Source organism: Vombatus ursinus, unplaced genomic scaffold (assembly GCF_900497805.2).
Source record: "Vombatus ursinus unplaced genomic scaffold, bare-nosed wombat genome assembly UNPS02015066.1, whole genome shotgun sequence".
NCBI classification, from domain to species: Eukaryota; Metazoa; Chordata; class Mammalia; order Diprotodontia; family Vombatidae; genus Vombatus; species Vombatus ursinus.
In genome coordinates this window covers 767558-778926 of record NW_020954844.1, presented here as the reverse complement: position 1 = coordinate 778926, position 11369 = coordinate 767558, and the positions used below count along the sequence as shown (strand labels likewise).

Here is an 11369-nt window from a genome sequence, read left to right as displayed (position 1 = left end):
TACAGCTGTTTTCAGAGGTACTTCTAGGGACCTGTAAATTTTCAGTTCTTCCAAAGTGGTAGGATAAGGGGTGGGGTGTTTCCTCTCCACTGCCACAACAAGCTCCACCAGGCCAGCACTCCTCCTAGCCCCAGGACCGCCCCTCAGAACTGTGACCCAGATCCAAGCAGGGGCACAGCAAGAGATTCCTGCCTCAGCACTGGCAGAGAGATCCCTGCAATCCCCCTCTGATCAACCACTCTATTCCCCCTCAGTCTGTGGGCCGGAAGCTCAGAAGGCAGCCGCTGCCCTGGGGGTGGCTGAGACCTAGCTCGTTCTCTCACCGCAGTCACAGACTTTTCCCACTGACCTTCTAAGTTGCCTTTGGCGTTAGTGGGTTGTGAAGTCTGGAAACCGCCATAGCTTCCTGCGATTCAGTCCTCTCAGGTCTGCTCCAGGGTTGCTGAGGCCTGCGCACCCACGCTGAACTGCGCTCCTCTCCCCACCTGGCGCGATATACCTTCCTGATCAACCATCCAGGTTCTCTTGGGCTGGAAATTTGTTTCACTCTGTCTTTTTGTGGGTTCTGCTGCTTTAGAATTTGTTTAGAGCCATTTTTTACAGGCATTTGGAGGGGTTTGGGGGATAGCTCAAGCAAGTCACTGCTTTCACTCCGCCATCTTGGCTCCACCCCCCCGGAAGTCTGTCAACAAAATATTTATTAAGCATCTGTTCTGTGCCAGGCACTGGGCCTTTAAGTGTTGGAAATGCAAAAAAAAGCAAAAAGGTAATGCCTGCTCTCAGGTCTACTTGGGGGTGGGAGTGGGGGAGGGGTGACATGGTCTCAGAATTGTAAGGCCAGAGTTGAAGCACGATGAGGGCAAAAGAGAAAGCCAGACAAGGTGGTCTGGGAATATTTGAGGAGGGAGAGGAGATTTTTAGCCAAAGGATTTGGGGAAGGTTACATAGAAAAGGTAGCACCTGAACTGAGGCTTGGAGGAAGATACCCTGAAAAGCAAAAATGAGAAAGTCTGGAAAATGTCGTGCATCAGGAATATGTATTATGTATGTATACTTGGGAAATGGCATCATCCTCACTCTCAAAGAATTTGCCTTTTCCTTGGGAATAGGGCAAATATTGAAATTGATAAAGATTATAGATATAGAAATTACAATGAGAATATCAGCTACAGCACAGGAAGAAAAATAATGGAAAAGATGCCCAGTAATTCACGGAATCTAAAAATATAAGAAATTACCTGACATTAAACCCCATTTACTAAACATAATGTGGGCACAGACTTAGTGCCAGACATGGTGCTGGAATCTGGAGAGATAAAGACAAAAAGAGACTGTCCCTGGCCCTCAAGGAGCTTCCGTTCTATGCTTCTCCCCAGATGTTCAGTTCATAGAGAGCAAATGAGCAGAACTAGAGACTCAAAGGCAGAGATACAGATTTTACTTCATAGGTGTCATTGAGACTTGATGGGATGGGACCATGACTGGAAGAGACCTTTTGAAATGTAGATCTTTTTTGAAAGGAACAGAACAGATATGAGGGGTATGGGCAATATTGTTGATTAGTAATATGTCCAGGGACCAGAGGTAAAGCATGGAGGTAAGCGTTTGTGGTAAAAACTGATGGAGAAAATAGAAGCGATATTGCTCTGGAAATACTACAACTACCTGGACACAGAAGAGACATGGACATGTGTGAGGAACATTACCAGCCTGGCAGGGAGACATAAAATAATGGTAATAGGGGTCTTCAATTTTCTGGATCTGTGTCTCAGTTTCTGTCTGCCTCTCTGTCTCTCTCATTCTCTGCCTCTGTCTCTCTCTGCCTCTCTGTCACTCTGTCTCTGTCTTTTATAGTCTCTATCTTGTTCTCTCTATCTCTCTCTCTCTCTCTTTCTCTCTCTCTCTTTTTCTGTGTGTGTGTCTGTCTGTCTCTGTCTATGTCTCTTCTCCCCATCTCTCTCTGTGTCTATGTCTATCTCTCTGTTTCCGTCTCTGTCTGTCTCTCTGTTTTTGTCTGTCTGTCTCTCTCTCCCTTCCCTCTCCCCAAATTAGAAGAACTGGTAATTTCTTGACCTGCCTTTTGCCTTTATAACAAAGGCAAAGAAACCAATGAGGTGTCACCTCAACCCCACAATGAACCATCAGAGTAGGATTGATTAGTAATGTGAAAATCAAAATACAAAATAAAATAAGAGTTTGGAGGAATAAAAATGCTGTGTGTTGGAGGCATGCCAGCTCTTATTAATGGAACCACATTTCTTTTTTTTACTTTGTGTATACGGTACCACATACAAAACCCCAACCACTTAATGGTGTCCTCAGGGTCTGACAGAGTGAATGTGATTCCCTGAGTTCAAAAGCAGAATCTGGTTCACTCTTTCGATTGGGTATCATTTACTACATAAACACTAATTGTGCTAGAGGTGGAGAAAGGAAGAATAAACCTGTACTATCTTAGAATGTTCATTGATAATTACAGCCCAGTTTTCTTAAAATTATTTAGCCAAAACCATGGACCTCACTCAAGCGCGCCTCACCCGTGCTGGTAAGCTCACAGCTGCATTGGGGGATGAGCAAGTCCGATGGGAAGAAAGCATCCGGAACTTTGAAAGTGAGATCGCCAACATCACTGGGAACGTGTTCATCGCTGCTGCGTGCGTGGCATACTACGGTGCTTTCACAGCCCATTACAGGCAGTTGGTGAGTGAAAAAGCATGGGGAGCCATGGGAGTGAATGAGTCTTCTGTTTTTTCCTAGGTTTTGCCAGGTCTTATCTTAATGAAGACAGGGATGAGCCACCTGCTCCAAAGGCCTCCTCTCTCCCATGAGGCCCAGGTCCCTCTCCCCCAACCCTACACCATCACTGTCCCACCACATAGTTACCTGGGCCCTTCTTGTCTTTCCTTCTGCAACCTTACAAAGTCACTGTTTGTTTCCTTTCTGCCCTGAGCTCCTTTTGACTTTTACAAGGCTCCAGGACTCAGGGGTGGGGAACCTGCAGCCTCAAGGCCACATGTGGCCCTCTAGTGCCTGAAGTGCACTTGTTTTACTGAATAAATCCTCAATAAAAGGATTTGTTCTGTAAAACTTGGACTCAGTCAAAAGGACCTAGAAGGCCACATGTGGCCTCCAGGCTACAGGATCCGCACCCCTGTGGCCCAGGTCTTTCACCAGTGCCATTTTATGCCTTCACATTGCCTCACCAGGCAAGGTCTACCAGTTCTTCCATGATCACCTGGGAAGCCTCTAACACTCGGAAAGAGGTATTGTCCTCCTGAGACACTAAAGAGCAGGCCAGGAAGCAGAGAGCCAGTCCCCCAACCATGTCCCAATACCAGCTACCTGGCTCCCCATCTAGTTCTGCTACCCTCACCTTCCCCCATTCTTGGGGACCTTGGTCCCCACGTCCTGGAGCCAAGCAGCAGGGCAGCCAATGCAACCTAAAGCACAGAGGAATTACTCTTAGGGGGCAAGCTTCTTGGTAGTGTTGGGCCAGGGGAGGAAGGAGGAGGGCATGGAAGGAATGGGGAGTTCTCCGGATGCCACTCAGCAAACCTCAGTTTCTACTCTTTCCTAGCCATAAAAAGTCTATTCAATAGGGAGGAAAGAGTATTAGATTTAGAGGCGAAAGGGAAATTCAGATCCTGACTCTGACTAGTTGTGTGACCAGAAGTAAGGCATGATGGCATCTAGGTGGCATGGTAGAGACAGTAATGGCCCAGGAGTCAGGAAGACCTGAGCGCAAACCCTACCTTAGATACTTCTAGTTTGTACTACTCCACCGGGGATACTGCACCCCACCCCATCCCGCTTTCTCCTCTGGTTCCTAACGGGGCCTGAGCAGCCCCTCCCCCGGGATAAGGGGCGGTGACAGGTTCTGGAACCCCCCAACACTGTGCGGAACTGTCATTGATCCCTTCACTTTCCTTTGGCGCTTAGAGGAGTTCGCAGCGACCCCTTCCCAGATACCCACTCCCTCTTCGCGGGCTGGGGGGTTCCTTGTTGTGTTTCATCCCGGATCCCCGCCTCCTGGGGCAAGGGGTGGGGGTAGGAGGGGGTGATTAGTGAACTGGCCCCAGCTGCGAGCCCTTGAGCTGCCCGTGAGCAAGATGAGCGCAGACGGGTACTCCGGCAGCCCCTGCCCCGGCTCTGTAACCTGGAAAAAGGGCCGAATGGCTACGGCGAAAAGGGCACAGTGGGACAGTTTATCCAGCGCGTGGAGCCAGGCTCGCCGGCCGAGAAGGCGGGACTGCTGGCCGGTGACCAAGGGCGAGACCGTGGAGCAGGAGAGTGCCAGCAGGTGGTGAGCCGCAGCTGAGGCGCGCTCAACTCCGTGCGCCTGCGGTGGAGTCAGGAGACCGTCGAGCGCCTGCAGAAGCGAGGCATCCAGGCTCGGCCACCCCGCAGAGGGCCGAGCCCCCACCCCGCAGAGGGCCGTGCCCCCACCCCGCAGAGGGCCGTGCCCACGCCGCAGAGGGCCGAGCCCCCACCCCGCAGAGGGCCGTGCCCCCACCCCGCAGAGGGCCGTGCCCACGCCGCAGAGGGCCGAGCCCACCCGCAGAGGGCCGTACCCACCCCGCAGAGGGCCCAGACCCCCCCGCAGAGGGCCGTGCCCATGCCGCAGAGGACCGAGCCCCCACCCCGCAGAGGGCCGTACCCACCCGCAGAGGGCCGTGCCCACGCCGCAGAGGACCGAGCCCCCACCCCGCAGAGGGCCGCGGGGGAGCGGACGGATGGAGGTGAGAAGCAGCAGCTAGGAACGGCCGGGGAGCCGCGGGAAGAGAAGAGTCAACGGAGGGAGCTGAGGCCCCGACTTTGTGCTATGAGAAAGGGTCCCAGTGGCTATGACTTCGACGAACTGCAGAGTGACAAGTCTAAACCTGGCCAGTACATCTGCTCTGTGGACTCCAACTCACCAGCTGAGGCTTCAGCGCCCCAGGTCCAGGAACGGACTGTGGAGGTGAATGGGATCTGTATGGAAGGGAAACAGCATGGGGGATGTGGTGGATGCCATCAAGGCTGGCAGAGATGAGACCAAGCTGCTGGTTGTGGACAACGAGAAAGATGAGTTATTCAAAAAGTGTAAAGTGATACCAACCCAGGAGCACCTGAGTGGTGCCTTGCCAGAGCCTGTTGCCAATGGAAAGGTAGAGGAGGGGAGCAGTGCCACCTAAATTGAAGAGGTGTGTGAGAGCCACAAACCAGCCTCAAGATCTACACTTAGTGAAACTAGTGTTGAGACAGATTCTTAGGACAGTCTCAAGAAACAAGATTCCACTCTAACCTCTTCTACATCTTCCTCCTCTGAGCGCATTTTGGACTTCAACATATCCCTGACAGTGGACTGGAGCAAAAAAAAAAAAAAAAAACTCCTCAGCAATCTCTGAGCAATGTTCTCCTTTCTCCCTTCCCACCGAACCACACTGGAGAGTGGAGAGGAGTTTGGAGTAGGGGAACTGAGTTTTGCCCTTTGGTCTTCCTTGCCTTTTCTCTTCTCCACTCACCCCAAATCAAAGTCACAAATCAGCACCAGTATCTGATTTACCCAGACACCCATGTTCTTCCTAAAGCCCAGGGAGCATGTTTTCCTATTCTGTCCTAAAGAGAAGACACCTTTCCCAAATCCTTTCTTCTTAGGGCCCTAAGAAAAGTCTACCTCTTGACTACATTCTCCCCACCCCCTGCCAGCTGGAGGACTGTGAGACAATTTAATAAAATAGATTTTTTTCCCATTCATTTTTTCATGCCATCCTAATATAACATGTCCAGAGCCTGGGAGTGGTTGAATGAGAAGTCTTAAGGGTAGAAACTACAGCTCAGGGATGGAAAGGGTCTTCTCCCTAAAAACTACAAATTGGGGTGTTTGGAAGGTTTAGGGATGGGGAAAATTTGTTTTAGTGTCATACCTAAGTTAAGAAAGTTGGGGGTTTTTTGTGCTATGATTAACATGATTTTTTTTTTTGGCAAGGCAATCAGGGTTAAGTGACTTGGTCAGAGTCACACAGCTAGTTAAGTGTCAAGTGTCTGGGGCCCGATTTGAACTCAGGTCCTCCTGACTCTAGGGCTAGTGCCCTTTCCACTGTGCCACCTAGCTGCCCCAAGTTTTTTTTTACTTTTGAAAAATTTATTGACAAGACAGTATTGAAACATGATTAGGGAGTTAGGAAAGAAATCATGCAGTGGCTTCTATTGTTGCATATTTTGCCACTGCTGTGAACAGTACAATTTAAAATGATAAATATAAACTTCATATTCAAGCCTTTGGCCAAAAAAATCATTTAGCACATTTGTTAAACTATGACAATAAATTAGAAAATGAACATTTAGAAGATCGTGTCACTAAATTAAACAGCAAAAAAATCACTGATAACCTAGGATTCCATTATGCTGTTGTTGAGCTATCTGGGCAGAACTCTATGGCAATGGAAAGATCAGGACTCAGAACCCCATCAATCGATGACACAAAAGCCTTGTGGTAAGAGGAGCTGAGGCTGGTCAGTCGTCTAGCGCGTCAAGAAGGCAGCAGCAGCAGAGAGCAGTCCAGCAAGCTGTGAGGCAGTTAGACTGGATCGGATTAGTCTTTCTTTGTTCTTGCACCACATACACCCTGGTCGGTCCTTGAGAGGGTGCGCCCTGCCAGCCATATTGTGGATAGCCTTGGTATGGATACCCTGCATTAGGGGATGGATATGGCCCTGGAGGCCCAGCAGAAGGATAAGCTTGAGAACCACCATGCTGTACATGTGGTGAATATGGGGCAGTTGGACTTGAGTTCGAGTAGGGTGGAGGATTTCCGTAATTCATATGGGAGTGAAAGCCTTTCCTCCGGCGGAGCCGGGGCTACTCGGTGCCTTCCTCACTCGGACGCGGGACGTGAGACTGAAAAATGAACGTGAGCGCCGGTAGCACCCGCGCCTCCAACGCTGAATCCACTGGGAGCTGACGTCAGTCGGTGTATTACCACATAATACAGGTGAGGATTTGAACGCAGGTCCTGCTGACTCCAGGGCCGGTGCTGTCTATCCACTGCACTACCTAGTTGCCTTCCCCCCACCTTTTTTTTTCTTTTTAATTAACAGTTTATTTAAACACAGGTCTCAAAACAGTTGAGTGAGTCAGGCCTCCTGTGGTAAGCAAAAGGATCTCAAAATAGTTTTTGAAATTTAACAGGCAAAGTCTTCAGTTTACTCATCAAACTGCTGAAGTGTTCCTTTCTCCCATCCTTTATGAGGCACCCATTTTTATCTGTAATCTAAAGCCAGAAAATTAAGATTACGTTTGTGATGGAAGGTCCCTTTATTCATTGACAACCGAAAGCTCAACATTACCACCTCCAGAACAACCCTGTGAGGAAGGCAGGTCTTCCTCAAGGTCTCCGTTAGACTGGAACTATTGTCCTCACTTGCTATTTGCACAGCTTATATAAAGGCTTCACAAACAACATTCAGACAAGCAGTAAGCAACTGCTGGATAGAAATACCGTTAGTTCTAATACTTGTAATACAGTTACACAATATTATAATCGTAACACTCAGTTGTAGATATATTAAATACGGTGCTCTCTAAATGGCAAGGCATGTGACTTTACTTTCCACAGACTAATTGGAAAATTCAGTTTTCCTAAGCACTGATGTGGTGAAAAGAAAAGTAGAAATTAAACTGTTTTATTGTTGGTTTACCGTTTGGAGGCATTTTACACAAATGGCGAATCTTCAGGTTGCCCTGGATTCAGTAGAAAAACCTTTTAAATAAAGTTTTTCTACAATAGAAACTTCTCAGCAGTCAAAATTTAGACTGTAAAAAAATACGTGCAAAACATACTTCTCTGAAAAAGAACTTAACTTTGATCAAAGCACCAAGCTACACAAATGCAGAAAGAAAACAGCATTTCAACTCCACCAAAAACAGTCTTCATAAAAGGTGTAAATGTCACCTATTCAGTAAGCACTGTTCACATTTAAACATGAGACAATAAAAAAATATTGTTCACAAAACAAAATCCCATTTCAGAAATCCACGATCTTCATGCTTTCACAGTGAGTAGGTGAATAAGATCAAGATGGGGACCGTGACCTGTAACCCCCAGGATTGTAATATGGGGATGGTGATGGCCTCCTGTAAATCTGATCCCTGTCTTGGGCAGCTCTCCACCCTCCTCCTCCACCACCTCTTTTTCTGTAAGATCTGCTGTAATAGTTACGATCATCAAAGCCTTGATCGTAGTAATCACTGCAGGGACTGCCATAAGGAGTCTTCCCATGTAGATCCCAGGGGTTGGGACATGGGGTCTTTTTTGTCATAGAAAAATCCACTTGGATCCTCGCCCATCCAGCTCCTTTCCATTGGCACTCTCTTTGGCTCCCTTGGCATCATCCATATTCTCACAGTAAACAAAGGCAAACCCCCAGGAGCGCCAGGACTGCTGGTCATCCACGATGGGTACTCCGCAAAAAAAGTATACAGAAAATACTTCTCTGAGGTCTCCGTGTATAGACTCAATCCAAACACCCTGATTCCCCACGTGATGCCTACGGGTAGACATAGAAGAGTAACTCTGGCTATGTTGCCTTCGCTCATCTCAACTGTACGACCTGCTCAGCATCGTCTGTGGGAGGGGGAGCGAGAATGTGATCTATTATAGTGCCTTCGAGAACTTCTTCTGGATCTCAGTCAAGACTCCGACCTGGACCTCGACTTGGATCTGGAGTGTCGAGAACCTTCCTCGGAATGTGTCCCTACAGGGGTGTGCCTCGCAGACTTCCCAGATCCCTGGACACTCCTACTTTTGGAAGCAGAATGGCATTCTTACTCACTGCTCTAGCTAGTGGTGCCGCCGCGATTCCTTTTTGCCCTGTCCCGCCTCCCAATAAGCTTCTGTGTCCTGCTCTGCCCCACCCCACCCCTTTTTTAAACAGTGAAGTTTGTTACTTTTATAATCAGGAAAATCTTATGAATCCGTAACTTCATTATATTACCTTTTTGAGTACATCCATTACACATGAAACTTCGTTTAAAAATGAAACATGATTCTAGCTAAGAATAGAGTCATAACACAGATGAGTATTTGAACATGGTAATACAAATGGAATACTAACAAGTCATGTAACTTCTCTATGCCTCAGTTTTCTCCTCTATAAAATGGGGCTAATAATAGCACTTACTTCCCAGGGTAGTTGTGAGCACCAAATGGAATATTTGTAAAATGCTTTGCAAACTTTAAAGTACTATATGCAGTCAGTCAGTCAATAAACATTTATTAACAGCCTACTATGGGCCAGGCATTGCGTTAAGCACTAAGCATACAAAAAGAGCAGAAAAGACAGTCCCTCCCTCAAGGAGCTTACAGTCTAATGGGGGAGGCAACATGCAAGCAAACATAAAAAACAAAAGTTATATTCAAGATATATAAGAAATAATTAAGAGAAGGAAGGCACTAGAATTAAGAGAGGTTGGGAAAAGCTTCCAGCAGAAGATGAGATTTTAGATGAAATTTAAAGGAAGCCAGGGAGGTCAATAGTCAGAGTGGAGGAGGGAGAGTGTTCTGGGCCAGAGAAGATAAGATTCCTGAAGCAGAGAAATGGAGGGTCTTGTTCATGGAGCATTGAGAAAGCCAGTGTCACTGGATCAAACACATCAGTGAGTAAGGTGTAAAAAGACTGGAAAGATAAGAGTGTCACTGGATCAAACACATCAGTGAATAAGGTGTAAAAAGACTGGAAAGATAAGAGAATAGGCTAGGAAGGGCTTTGAATATCCAGCAGAGAATTTTGTGTTGGAGTCACTGGAATTTTTTGAGTGGGAAGATGACATGGTCTGACCAGCACTTTGGAGAAATCACTTTAGTTACTGAATGGAGGATGGACTGGAGTGGGAGAGCTTTGAGGCAGGCAGACCCTCCAGCAGGCTATACAGGGGGAGGTGACAAGAGCCTGGACCAGGATGGGAGTGTCAGAAGAGAGAAGGGGGAATATTCAAAACGTGTTGCTTGGATGTGGTAGATGAGAGAGAGGGAGGAATCTAGGATAATTCCTAGGTGGGGAGCCAGAGGAATTAGGAGTATGGTGTTGCCCTTTACAGTCATAGGGAAGATAGGATGTGGGGAGGGTTTCTGGGAAAAGATAACAAGTTCTGTTTGGAACATGGTGAGTTCAAGAGGGCTACTGGACATCCAGTTCAAGATGTCAGAAAAACAGTTGAAGATGTGAGATTGGAGGCCAGCAGAGAGTCTGGGGCAAGATAGGTCAATTTGATCATCATCAGCATAGAGATGGTGGTAACTAAATCCATGGGAGCTAATGAGATCACCGAGTGAAGCAGTATAGAGGGAGAAGAGAAGAGGGTCCAGGACAGAGCTCTGAGGGACAGTTACGTTTAAAGGGCATGATCTGGAGGAGGGTCCAGCACAGGAAGCAGAATAGGAGCAGTCAGATTAGTATGAGGAGAACCAGGAGGGGGGAGTCCCAAAAACTTAGAGTGAAGACAGTATCAAGGAGAAGAGCATGATCAACAAGTGCTAGGTATTAGAATTATTTGACCTCACTGAGCCTGAGGCCCATCGTCAGTAAAAGGGAGCTTCTGATCTCAGGGGGTTGTTGTGAAAAAGGCTTTTATAAACTTGAAAGAACTACATGAATATGCATTGCTATGATAAAGCAGCATGTCCTTTATCTAGCATGGTTAGGAAATGAAGTATACCCTATGTGTAAATTTTTGAGATACGTACAATCTATTTAAATGCCTGAATGCCTTTAAGCCTTTTAAAGGGCCATCCTTCTGAAATGCTTGACTTATTAAGCAGAGCATGCCGAACATAATTGATTTGGATGATTCAGGGCCCTCTTCATGAACATCGATTAATTCACTTTAATTTCCTGATAGTAATACAGTGCTTTCCAAGTACAAAATGCTTTGCATGTTACTTTATCTGCCTCTCACACTAAGAGATAGATACTACGAGTGGTTTTGTTTCCATTTTATGAATGAAGAAACTGAGACTCATAGAGACTAAGTGATCTACCTGAAGCTGTACAACTAATAATTGGGAGAACTAGAATTAAAACTCTCCTTTTCTTGTTTCTAGGTTGAGTTCTTTCTGTGATGCTTTGCCGTAATTTTGTGGAATTTCTTCTTTTCCCAAACTGCTGCTCTTTCTGTTGTCCTTTGGACACACATCTAATAAGCTCTCCCCTCTCTGGCAGCTGATAGATTGCTGGATTGAACAGTGTGTCCTCCTTGAGATCCCAATAAGTGGTGACTTCAGCCTAATAAACATCCTAGGGGATCCTTATGAGATACGGCAGTGGAATACGGATGGCTTACCACGTGATCTGGTATCAACTGAGAACGGTATTCTGGTGACTCGAGGACGA

At 47.0% G+C, this 11369-nt stretch overlaps 1 protein-coding gene and 3 pseudogenes across 1 annotated transcript in view; 2 read left to right on the top strand and 2 right to left on the bottom strand.

Moving 5' to 3' along the window:
• Positions 1 to 11369, top strand: part of DNAH6 (dynein axonemal heavy chain 6) — a 236355-nt gene that overhangs the window by 153523 nt on the left and 71463 nt on the right. Inside the window, exons 54-55 of the mRNA XM_027846132.1 lie at positions 2504 to 2700; positions 11199 to 11368. Of these exons, the coding sequence (XP_027701933.1) occupies positions 2504 to 2700; positions 11199 to 11368 (367 nt within the window). The remainder of the gene's footprint in view (positions 1 to 2503; positions 2701 to 11198; position 11369) is intronic.
• On the top strand, positions 4110 to 5702 carry LOC114031106 (annotated as a pseudogene).
• On the bottom strand, positions 6496 to 6804 carry LOC114031083 (annotated as a pseudogene).
• Positions 8007 to 10556, bottom strand: LOC114031105 (annotated as a pseudogene).